This window comes from Erigeron canadensis, chromosome 3 (genome assembly GCF_010389155.1).
Source record: "Erigeron canadensis isolate Cc75 chromosome 3, C_canadensis_v1, whole genome shotgun sequence".
Classification (NCBI taxonomy): Eukaryota; Viridiplantae; Streptophyta; class Magnoliopsida; order Asterales; family Asteraceae; genus Erigeron; species Erigeron canadensis.
The window spans coordinates 12,103,100-12,116,144 of record NC_057763.1 but is presented as its reverse complement, the minus strand read 5'-3'; the positions used below and the strand labels follow the sequence as shown (position 1 = coordinate 12,116,144).

Here is a 13,045-nt window from a genome sequence, read left to right as displayed (position 1 = left end):
AGGTTGGATCATCGGGCGCTCTTGTAGATGATATGGTGGCAAAGAAGGGAAAGAATTCTGCTATCATACCCTCGATATCTTTCTCAGGGAACACTGCTCGTAAATTTTTGGAGGAGGAGCTGAAATCAGAGGAAATGAGTGAAAGAAAAAATCTCTTGGTTCGTGGATTTTGTCGAGAGTATGAGTATTCCCAAGATATGTTGAAAGAGTCGCAGTTGGTTGCTGGTAGTTTACTTGACAAAATCGCAGTTCTCGAGAAACGTTTGTCGGAACAAGATGAGGAGATGAAGGCACTCCGAACCGGGTTGGAGAGGCGTCATGATGAAATCCTGAAGAAGGATCCGGAGAACATGTGCTTGCGAGAGGAGGTGGAGGCGTTTGTGAAAAAGGTGATTCCTCATGTGTGTGAGACTCTTGCAACTGGTCCTCAGGCTATCTCTCTAATCGATGCTGTTGTGAATGCTTCTAAGAAGAAGGGGGTTTTTTCTATTACTCATTCCGAAGATTCTCCAGAATACTTGGAAGCTAAGGAGGCGTTCGACCAATCCATTTTGAAGTTGGCAAGTTACCATAGTAATTATATATATATGGTATTAGTCATCTTCATGACTCCGAGGCGTATCATTTTATGGTTGTTAAGCCCTGTTTCGATTAGCCATATGGTATGGAATTTATGTGTATCAGACTTTTATGCCTTCTACTTGGATTCCGTTATGTTTATATATGTATTTGTAGGGTCGGGTCGTCTGTTCAGGCGTCCCTGTCAGCTTTTTCCCTTTATGAGGTTGCGATCCTCTTATTTGAAAATGACTAGTCTTTTTTGTATGTCCCTCGTGGGGCTTTAATATGGTACGTGACCATGTGTGAGTAGGACTATGACCGTCTTTCGTTTGATTTGTGAAGACTATTGGTCCTTTATATATTGCAAGGTTTCTGCTTTATTTAGATAAAATAGAAAAATATATGAAAAATGTTTATGAGAGAAAGTAAGAAAATTTAACAGTGGAATTTTCTTAAGTTTGAACTGTTTCAGTTTCTATCTACCGGAGCCCCTTCGAGTGTCTCTAGCTTATATGCCCCATTTCCGAAAGCTGTTTGTACTCGATATGGGCCTTCCCACCTCAGGCCTAACTTTTCGGTGTACTCCTTCTCACTTGCGCTATTTAGCCGCAGTACGTAATCTCCTGTTTTAAATGCTATGGGGTTCACTCTTTTATTGTAGTATCCTTCAATTTTCTTTTTGAAGGCAGCTTCTCTGATGGCCGCGATTTCTTGTCGTTCATCTAATAGGTCAAGATCTACTCTTAATTCTTCCGCGTTTCCTTCGGTATTTAGTATCCGATATGTAGACACTTGAAATTCTGCTGGTGCTACGGCCTCCGTCCTGAATGCGAGACTGAACGGGGTTTCCCCATTGCTTCATTTGGGTGTTGTTCTATTGGCCCAGAGAACCAGTTGTAACTCATCTATCCACCCTTTATGACTTCGTCCAAGTGTTTTTTCTATCCCTTTTATTATTTCTTTGTTGGTCACTTCTACCTGTCTGTTTCCTTGGAGTGATATACTGATGGAAACGACTGCTTTATCTGCAAATTTTTGCAGAATTCGCGAATTGGGGGCCATTGTTAGATATTATTGTATGTGGTGTCCCGAACCTACATATGATGTGCTCGCATACGAATTTTTTCATCTGGTCTCCATTCGTTGTGGCCAGCGGCTTTGCCTCTACCAACTTAGTAAAATAGTCAATGGCCACGACCAAAAATCTCTTCTTATTCTGCCCCTCGGGGAGTGGTCATACTAAATCAATTCCCCACTACATGAATGGCCATGCTGCGGTTACCGAAATCATATCATTTTTCGGTTGTCGCGGAACATTTGGCACGGAGTTGGAAAGCTTCGCAATTCTTTAATAGTGCGGTGGAGTCTTGATGCATTGTTGGCCAGAAATACCCAAGTCGCATAGCCTTCGTTGTGACGGATCTTGCTCCCGATGCGCACCGCAAATTCCCTCGTGTATTTCGCGGAAGATCATTTCTGCCTGCTTAGGCCCCACGCAACGAATGCAAGGTACGGCAAAGCCTTTTTTATACAACTTTTTGTCCAGTATCTTATACTATGGGGCTTTGACCCTTATCTTGCGGGCTTCATCTTTGTCTGCTGGGAGTATCCCACTTACTAAGTACCCGTAGATGGGAGTCATCCATATGGTGCTTTCTTCTTCTACGAGATCAGACACTTGTCTTTCTCCAATTGACCTTTCTTTCAGAACTTCTACCAACACCTGTTTGCCAGGTGTCCAAACGTGAGAGAGGCTAGCTTGCTCAGGGCGTCTGCCTTTTTATTCTGATTTCTTTTTATATGCCCAATTCCGAAGTAAATAAAATACTCTATTAACTCTTGTACCTTTTGTAGGTACAACTTCGTGGTACCCTGTTTTGCTTCATATGTCCCTTTCACTTGGCACGCCACTAGTTGAGAGTCAACATACACTTAGATGTTCGGTATCTTCATATCCTTTGTGATACGGAGCCCTCCTAGCAGTGCCTCGTATTCAACTTCGTTATTGGTCACCTCGAACTCAAACCTTAGTGAGTAGGTGAATTCTTTTGCTTCTGGGTTGATTAGCATGAGTCCGGCCCCACAGTCGTCAGAGCTGGCGGCTCCGTCGGTATATAGTTTCCACATGTCATTTTTGACATTCCCCACTACTTCTTACAACACGGAGTGTGTCATGGAGCTTTTGCCTTCGTGCACTTCATTAATGAAATCCGCCAATACCTGCCCTTTAATTGCGTGTCATGCTCTGAACTCTATATCATGTTCTCCTAGCTCTATAGCCCATTTGGCTACTCTCCCTGATTTTTCAGGTTTCAGCAATATCTGTTTTATGGGTTTGTCGGACAACACGACAATGAGATGGGCCTGGAAGTACCTTCGTAGCCTTCGTGCCGCATGAACGTTTAACGCAAGGGCCAATTTTTCCAGTTTTGGGTAACTGGCTTCAGCTCCCTGTAAAACCCTGCTCACAAAATAAATTGGTGTCTGCTGCCTTTCCTGTTCAGCTACTAACACGGCGCTAACACATTCCGCTGAGGCTGCTAGATATACGAAGAGTGATTCTTTGGGTTCGGGGGATGTAAGAGTTAGCAGATTGCCAATATATTCTTTCATCTGTTCTAGGGCTCTTCCCGCTTCTTCTATCCATCTGAAGTCTTTGTTTGTGACACATCCTTTCAATATATTGAAAGGAGGGTAGTTGTCTATCGGCTCCTCGAGAGAGAAAACGACTAAGGGCATCGAGTTTGCCGTTCAGGCTTTGAGCTTCCTTAATTGTCTTAGGTGCTGATATCTGTTTCAACTTGTTTACCTTTGATATGTTTGCGTGAATGCCTTTGTTGCTTACATAATACTCCAGGAACTTTCTTTCTTCTACTCCGAATGAACACTTTTTGGGGTTAAGCTTCATGTTGATCCTCCGATGGTTTCCGAAGGTTTCGTGGATATCTTCTATGAGGCTTTCCTCACCCCTACTTTTAATGACCATGTCATCGACATAGGCTTCCAGGTTTCTCCCTATCTGCGTCGCGAAGGCCTTATCCACCAGTCTCTGATACATAGCTCCTGCGTTCTTCAGACCGAAGGGCATTATCCTATAACAGTAGGTCCCTTTGCTAGTGTAGAACGCAGTCTTATCTTCATCTTCTTCAGCCATCTGTATTTGGTGGTAGCCTTTGTATGCGTCCAGGTTACATTTTAACTTATGTCCTGCTAGTGATTCTACTTTCCAATCGATCTCGGGTAGTGGGTAACAATCTTTTGGGCATGTTAGTGAAATCGACGCACATCCGCCACCCCCCGTCTCCCTTCTTGACCATTACAGGGTTTGCAATCCAGATTGGGTACACCGATTCCCTTATTATTCCTGCTTTTAATAGTTCCTCCACTTCCTTCCTTGCAGCTTTGTTAGAAATCCAAAAATAGTGATAAATTGTAATTTAGAATAGTGGACTTACTTGTAGTTAAGTCATAGATAAATGATCACTAAGGTTGAGGGGCTAAATGTGATATTTAACATATGTGAGTATTTAAACTATAAATACCCCCTCACACCTTAGATATCATAACCTTGGAAAACTTTTAACACACATTAATTCCAATCAACCAATTTCCAATCACACACACTTTCTCTCTCAAAACACACACTCACACCATGAACACACACACCTCAAATCAGCCATTGATGACGTGAATTCGGTGCAGAAATCGTGTTATGACATGTGGTATCAGAGCATAATATAATTATGATATCAATCCATTACTGAATTCAATCACAGATTCATCAAAAATTTCATATTGTTCATAAAACAAGCTTCATCTTTCTTTAGTTTCACTTTTCATATCACATAAAATCACAGTTATTTGTTCACCAAAAGATTCGTAGTAGGTAATAACATAATCCTGTCAAGTTTCAAGTTCTAATTCGATATAAATCTCGAGTTTGAATTTTTGGATACAGGGATAGATATGGATGGTTCTCTCATGATAAACCAAAGATATGGATGGTTCTCTCATGATAAACCAAAGAAGCAAGGAGTTTGCTCACCTCCAAAAGATCCTAAAAGGATGTTCCTATTAATTCAAACAATTCATCTTTGTTAAACAATGTTAAATGTGCCAAGGCAAGGCCTTGTGAGCTTGTAAACAAATTTAATTCCTATACTTGTGTGGTTGATGTGAATGCTTGTAGACATGTTACCTTTAATTCTCATGTGAATGTTCGTACTTTTTATCCAAATGTGCTTAGTGATGATGTGCTTGTTAATGCTTATGTTGATTCAAAAGCATGTTTGAATGCATTTCCTAAGTTATATACCCTGCCTGTTTTAACTAACCATCAAGGACCCGTCTTCAAGTGGGTACCTAAAGTCGGGTAAATTTCTTTGATTGCAGGAAATAACCATCTGTGTTTGGATACTCGATTCCGGGTGTTCGAAACACATGACTGGAAATAAAGTTTTGCTCAAGAATTTTGTTGAACGATTCATGGGAACAGTTCGCTTTGGAAACAACAATTTCGGTCCTATCTTAGGTTATGGAGACATTGAAAGAAATGGAATTGTCATCAAGAAAGTTCATTATGTTGAAGGATTAAGTCATAACTTGTTCAGTGTTGGACAATTCTGTGACAACAATCTTCAAGTTCTTTTTCGACAATATTATTGTAAAGTCCAAACTCTAGATGGAGTTGACATTCTTTGCGGTGATCGTGATGTTACATTATACCATCAATCTCGATGATAACCAACCAACCGCTAATATTTGTCTCATTTCAAAGGCTACATCAAAGAAATCTTGGTTATGGCATAGAAGACTTTCTCATCTAAATTTTCAAACTATCAATACTTTGGTCAATAAGCATCTTGTTGAAGGCTTGCCTGACTATAAGTATGAAAGTGAGCACGTTTGTCCTTCTTGTGCTGTTGGGAAGATTAAGAGAGCTTCTCATAAACCGAAGAAATCTCCAAACTCATTAGCACCTCTTCATTTGCTTCACATGGATCTTTGTGGACCGATGAAATACAAAGCCGAAATGGGAAGAAATACATCTTGGTTATTGTTGATGATTATTCAAGATATACTTGGGTCAAGTTCCTTGCATTCAAAGATGAAACAACTCAGATTTTGATCAATTTCATCACTACTACTCAAGTAAATCTTCAACTTCCAGTTCGTTACATCCGTTTGGATAACGATACTGAGTTCAAGAATGTCGTTTTTGATGAATTTTGCAAATCCAAAGGCATTACTCATCGATTCTTAGCCAGTTCGCACCCCACAACAAAACGGTGTTGTTGAAAGGAGAAATCGAACGCTAGTGGAAGCAGCAAGGACAATGCTTGCTTATTCCAAATTACCATCCAATATGTGGGCTGAAGCTATTGACACTGCTTGTCACATTTTACTCAGAATCGGTCCATCATCAATCAACGTTTCGAAAAGACTCCTTATGAGGTTATTAACAAACTCAAACCCAACATCAACTATTTTCATATCTTCGGGTGTGTTTGTTATACTCTGAATGATCGGGAGAATCTTGGAAAGTTTGAGAAGAAAGGTGATGAAGGTTATTTTGTTGGTTATTCCAAAACATCAATTGCCTACCAAATCTACAATCGTCGAACAAACACAATTCAAGAAACAATGAATGTTTGGTTTGATGAGATGTCGGGCATGATCTTTGAGCAAGAAAGTTTGCTACCAACAAGTAATGATCCAGGTACTTCAAGTACTTCTACAAGGAATTCTACCTTAGCATCTAAATTCAAGAAGTCTCCAACTCCCACAAGTGATGAATTAGATATTCTTTTTGAAGAATTCTACTATTCAAAACCGATTCATGATAAAGAACCTCAAGTCATCGTTGAACCAATTTCAAACAATGAAGTAATTCAAAACAATGATTCAGTTCTTGACAACAATCATGAATCATCATCAAGTTCTTCAGAGCAAAGAGATTCATCCACTAGTAGTAGTTCTTCATCTTTTTCTAATTATTCTTCTTCACCATCCTTTCCTGACAATTCTTCTCAAGAGAATGTTCAAGAACAACCTCCTCGCATTACTCAGACAACAAATCCATTGAACACTCCAAATGTGTATGTGCCACTTGACTTTGATCATCCAGCTTATGAGGAAAGAGTTCTAGCAAGTTATGATTCCATCTCTCAACAAAACCCAAGTTTTAATGATGATGATGTTGATATTCAACAACAAGATCCTCTTCCTCATAATCACAAATGGGCACGTATGCTGAAAGACCATCCTACTGATCAAATAATTGGAGATCCACAAGCAGGAGTAACTACCCGTACTTCAGTAAATGAGTGTCTTGTTGCACTTTCTCTTAGCAATATCGAACCCAAAACCGTCTCTGAAGCTCTTCGTGATCCAGAATGGGTTAAGGCAATGCAAGATGAACTCGCACAATTTGAAAGACTGAAGGTATGGAGATTAATTCCAAATCCAGGAAAAGTTGATCCAATCGGTACAAAGTGGATATTCATAAACAAAAAGGATGAGAATGGAGTGGTAGTAAGGAATAAAGCTCGACTTGTTGAAAAGGGTTATTGCCAACAACCTGGTGTTGACTTCGATGAAACTTTTGCAAGAATGGAGGCCATTTGAATATTCTTAGCTTATGCCGCATTCCAAAACTTTACTGTGTTTCAAATGGATGTGAAGACTGCCTTTTTGAATGGTGACCTCAAAGAAGAAGTTTACGTCGATCAACCAGAAGGTTTTGTTGATCCTCAAAGGCCGAACCATGTCTACAAGTTAGATAAGGCTCTCGACGGTCTTAAGCAAGCACCCCGCGCATGGTATGATTCCTTAACTACTTTCTTAGTAAGAGGTGGCTTTACAAAAGGCATAATTGACCCTACCTTGTTCATTCGCAAACAAGGTAAGCATGTTCTACTTGTCCAAATATATGTTGATGACATTATCTTTGGGTCGACCAGTCAAACTTTTTGCCAAAACTTTTCATCTCTTATGGTTAATCATTTTGAAATGAGCATGATTGGGAAAATGAACTGATTTTTGGGTCTTCAAATCAAACAACTACCAATTGGTATTTTTATATCACAAGGTAAATACATACATGACATTTTGAAAAAGTTTGATATGACTTCATGTTCTTCAATTTCTACCCCAATGGCTGCTCGAACAAACATAAATGCTGATAAAAATGGGAAACCATTTGACCAAAAGAGATATCGAAGTATGATTGGTTCGTTGTTGTATCTAACAGCATCTCGCCCAGATATAATGTTTGCAACATGTATTTGTGCTAGGTATTAAGCTGCTCCAACTGATTTACATTATCAAGCTGTGGAAACGAATCTTTCGTTATTTGAAGGGTTCACCCAATTTAGGTCTTTATTATCCTAGGGATACTGGGTTCAATCTAACTGCTTATTCAGATGCAGATCATGCATGTTATAAGCTTGATTGCAAGAGCACTTCTGGTACTTTACAATTTTTAGGTGATAAAATTGTGAGTTGGTCTTCCAAGAAACAGTATTGTGTGTCACTATCAACGGCCGAAGCTGAATATGTGGCTACAGCTAGTTGTTGTGCTCAAGTTTTATGGATGAAGACACAACTAACTGATTATGGTCTGAAATATGATCATATCCCTATCTATTGTGACTCTCAGAGTGCCATTGCTATTGCAGTCAACTCAGTAAACCACTCTCGATCAAAGCATATTGATGTTAGATATCATTTTCTCAAAGATCATATTGAGAAAGGTGACATCGAAATCTGATATGACCGTTATCTGAGCGCATAACAAGCTGCCCGTGGTCTGAGCGCATAACAAGCTGCCCGTTATCTGGGGTTACCAGAGAAACTACATCAGCTTTAATCCTTGGAACGACGGACATTTAGGGGTGAAACCTGATATGACCGTCTTTCCGTACCAATATGTTCTCTGGTTTTAAGTCGCAATATACAACACCAAGCATGTGCAAGTACTCCAAAGCAAGGAGAACTTCAGCAACATAAAACCTGGATGCTTGCTCAGAGAACGATTTGGAGGGCTGTTTTTGGCGGATCGTATGCAAATCGCCTCCAGGACAACATTCAATGACCAAACATCAGTACTTATCAGTTGTAAACTAGGGATATAACGTAGGGAGAAACAGGTGATCAAGAAACTGCAGTATCTCCTTTGCTTTAAGCACGTGTAGCCTTTTTTCTAAGAGCCAATAATTCATTATCCAGTATTTTCATAGCAAATAAGCAATTTGAGCCGATAAGCTTAGCAAGATAAACAGTTTCAAGGTCTCCACCTCCAATCCTTTTAATCAACTTGAAGTGTCTTATGCTTAAGCTTCCATGTTCTTTTTCAGCACAATTGACAGCTTCCCATCTCAAATCTTTTGACATGTGAGGCCGGCAACAACTTTATCCAATGCCACTATCACAACTAAAACTGGTACTGCTGCAGCATTCACCGACGCTGCTCTTTGAGCTCTAAGAGAACTCGCCTTTTTCTCTCGATCTTGATGTCTCATCCACTTTATTAGCTTTCCTTTTTACTTCGGTGATTAAAGATGGTTTGCTAACAACTGAACATGGAGTTTCTTTCTACAACGAGTAGATAAAGAAGAAAGTTTTAGCTTAATGTTTCTGCTCATCACCAGTTCCTTGGCTGAACTTTCACCATATCTTGATGACATATATTATCATCAACCCCATTATCAGCTGCTACTTCTGACCTTTTGACCGGCCTACCTCCCAATCCCACTGAACCCTGTGTCAGTTTTGATAACCTTTTCATAGCTGCCATCTCTGCCGTTTGAGAGATACTTAATCTTCTCAGTGCCTGCTTTATACTAACAGGCTATGAAACTCTAATTCCTAATGGTTGATACGGGCCAACACCCATTGGTCTTTTCATGGATTTCTTCTGTTTATCTTTAAGAACTTGTGACAAACCCTGATTCTTTGCAGTAATCCTAACGGACTCAAATAGTTGGTTAAGGTCATCCTCTACATAGCACCTCTTATAAGGTCTACTAGATTGACCATCTAAACCAATTTCTAGTTCAATAATTTCACCAGAAGAGAGGATGTTTGACTTATGAGTCAAATCTTTAATGTTTTCATAGGCTGGATCCATATACTTTAACGAGCCTTTGTATTTATCACCCCAAGGTAAAGCTCATTGATTTTAGCTATGACAACATTTCAAAAATCATGCCACTATAATTCCACGTTAATTCAGCGAATAAACATACTATATAAATATGTCTACTTAGCCTAAATGTATGTATAAAATCACTAAGCATAAACATATGCATATAACTTTCATTAAATTGTACCTCACATTTTGCGTATGTTAGGCATTGCTCAAAGCCGGTTAGCGGGGACCAGCAAAGGGTGCCACTGCCGGCCCAGTTTTGCTTTGGCCAAGAGGACGCCCTGTCGTTGAGTAATTAGTTCTGTCACGAAACTTTTAAGTCAGAATCTAAGAGCATTTTGGCCTAGTGCTGTGACTTCCAAGCTACAATTTTCCAGTCGATCAAGGTGAATCATGATGCAGCAGATGTTGCCATCGATGTGCTGCCAGTGTCGCTGACACTTGCGAGATCTCTGGCCTTGCAAGTTGTAGATTAGGCATTATGCGCTTTAGCAAACCTTTTATTGGATAATGAAGTTCTCGGAAAATAAACTGGAAGGAACCATGAAGCAGCATCAATTGCTCGGCTACTTGATTGGTGGAACTGTGCAGTACATAAGTTATAAATAGTGCTGGTATCACTTTATGGCTACTTTTGGCATTTGAGGAAGAATCTCAAGTGTGTTGCCATACAATCAGTTGCCATTGACTAGCAATGGGTGTCATTTTGTCAATACTTGAGCCAAGAGGAAGACCTGTCTAGGAGTAATCAAAGTCAGGATTCTCATTCTTGTAATAAGCTGGACCGTTCTTGAAGCAATATGGCCATACTTGTAGAATAATAGCTGATAAGATATGATATTCATGCTCTTGCCCATTTAATCAAATGGCGGTGTTTGCAAACTGAAATATTTGCTACCGGTACAAGGAGGCCATAGCCATATTCGTTAAGTAATACTCGAGAAACGATGAGATTCGCTTTCCTGCCCATTTAGTCAAATGGGAGCTTTTGAAAGCGAAATTTTGCTTCTTGCTCTGTGTGTACAGCCATAACAATATTTGTTAGGGATAAGTCCAGACTTTATATTTCGAGAATAAAATTGAAATCTATCAGCAACCATCTCGAAGAGTTACTAAAGTGATTTGTCTACTATTAAACTTTGCGCAGCTGCAGAATGACTTACTAATGCCTTCATAATGTGCACAAGGCTGCCCTTTACCTCAAGCTGTCAGTGTGTTATCCATGACTTTTGGCTCCTTTTCAATGTTGTTCATGTACGGATATCGTTATAAACTCAAGATCAGTTTACTGCAGGCTCTTTAATCAAGATATTGTAAGAGTAAATCCATCCTTGTTTTCTCCACATTACCTCTTTCAGAGATATTGATCTACCGATACATTGAATAGATCTTTGTTCTGTATGGCCAGACTGAATGACAGTCTTAACTGTATCAATTCGATGCAAACACAGACTGACAAATACACCTGCAAATGCTCCAGCATAAGCATGTTCTTGATTTGCGAGTCCATATTGTGGTTTATATAGTAATGATGGAAAGATCTGCACATCAGAATTTTCCTGATTGGCAAACTGACTTTCCTGACTCTCTATGGACTCACATAAGTCATCTTCTATTTCCTGCATTCCGTCTTTATTTTTAACATAGTGCTTGTATCTTGCTGTGCCGCAGATTTCTAACTGTTGACCACTCCATTGTAGCCGACATTATTTACTGTAGTCATACCATTATCAGGTCTAGTAGCGTTATCTGGAGTGTGTCCTTCAACACTAATTGTTTCTCTAGCACTATAGCAGTAATCTGTTCTATTTTTACAATGCTCAGTTTCAGAAGCTGTATCTTGCTTACCCATACATACATATTTCGCAATCCAAAAGGTTTAAAAATCTTGAACAGAATTTTGCTCTAGTTGTAAAATCATGCTTTTATTTAACAAAATAGCACAAGATATATAACTGTCAAAAAGTCGTATTGTAAGGAGTTTATGAACCCCGAGGGTTCAATACAGAGCATCAACTTTTAGCAAGGTATATACCAAGCTTCAAGATAACGTTTTTGATGGGCCTACTTAAATGTTTGCAGAAGCAATAGCTTATTCACATGGCCACAAGGAATTGACAAAATAATCAGAAACACCTTAGAGGGGAATGCCATATAGCTAATGGTGTATACTAGTATGAGTCCTTTTAGGTAAATACCCCTTAAGAATAAGATTCAATATAAATATCACATAGATAAGTGGCATCATCAGGCCATCTAACAGCAAACACTGACTAATATTGTCAGGCATCAAGAACCATTCAAGCCATAACAAGAGGTTGTCTCATATAACATGTATGAGTAACTAAAACTACACGTGTTTTAAGCGACATGTTTTAAGTAACAAATGACCAGGTTGTTTTTACAACCTCAGTAAACTTATTTCAATAGATAACCAGAGTTACATGATGCTAACTAGAGCCATGCCTACAGCAATTTAGCGGCTTAGAGATAGAGTATTATTCTAGCACTTCACGAGTAAGTACTTATAGCTATATGAGTTAGAGAGCAGGGGCAACTTACAGTGGGATTTCAAGATGATATATATGACTAAATATTAACAAACCATTAGAATCCACATAATGTCGCTAGTTATTGAAGTCAAGGTGCAAATAAAATCGTGAACCTTCATTGAGACATTTTGTCAAACAGTTGGTGAACAAGAATTCAAATGGTTTTTATGACTGATTCAAGCATGTTTACAATCTTATTCCTCCGGCAATAATTAAACCAGATAAGTCCCCATCAAAACGAGATACCCATGCTCAAGCCAACTTAAATTTCTAACTTAGGTTCCTTCATACAACGACCAGTTTTAAGCCTCAAATTAAGTCGTATTTGTATACAACTAATGTTATACACAAAGTTGTGGGTTTTTCAAGAGGAATCATGACGGAAAGAATAGTGAAAATATTGATTTTCACATCTTTATTTGGAACGATTAATATGGCTTAAAACTGTGAAAGTGTGAACAAAACTTACTAAATACCAGATTATAGAGTAAAAAACTTATCTGCAAATATGGCTTGTTTGGATATCCGGATACGAGAATCTATCTAAATTGTTGATTGATTATTTCAGAAACAAAGTAGCATTTTGCTCAAAAGAACTTGATGATGATTCATGATGGTTGTCTGGAACTGGATCATTTTTCGGAATTGGTTCAACGATGACTTGAGGTTCTTCATCATGAATCGGGTTGGAATTGTAGAATTCTTCAAAAAGAATGTCTAATTCATCACTTGTTGGAGCTGGAAACTTCTTAGAATTTAGATGCTAAAGTATAAGTCCTTG

At 39.0% G+C, this 13,045-nt stretch overlaps 1 protein-coding gene and 1 pseudogene across 1 annotated transcript; both read right to left on the bottom strand.

Annotated features, from left to right (window-relative positions):
- Positions 1–1,029: 1,029 nt before the first annotated feature.
- On the bottom strand, positions 1,030–1,623 carry LOC122591508. The gene is made up of 2 exons (XM_043763774.1): positions 1,475–1,623; positions 1,030–1,384 (listed from the first exon to the last, which is right to left on the bottom strand). Exons 1-2 carry the CDS (start codon positions 1,621–1,623, stop codon positions 1,030–1,032), a joined length of 504 nt encoding a protein of 167 aa, XP_043619709.1.
- A 6,744-nt stretch (positions 1,624–8,367) lies between these two features.
- LOC122594053 lies at positions 8,368–9,762 on the bottom strand (annotated as a pseudogene).
- Positions 9,763–13,045: the final 3,283 nt, after the last annotated feature.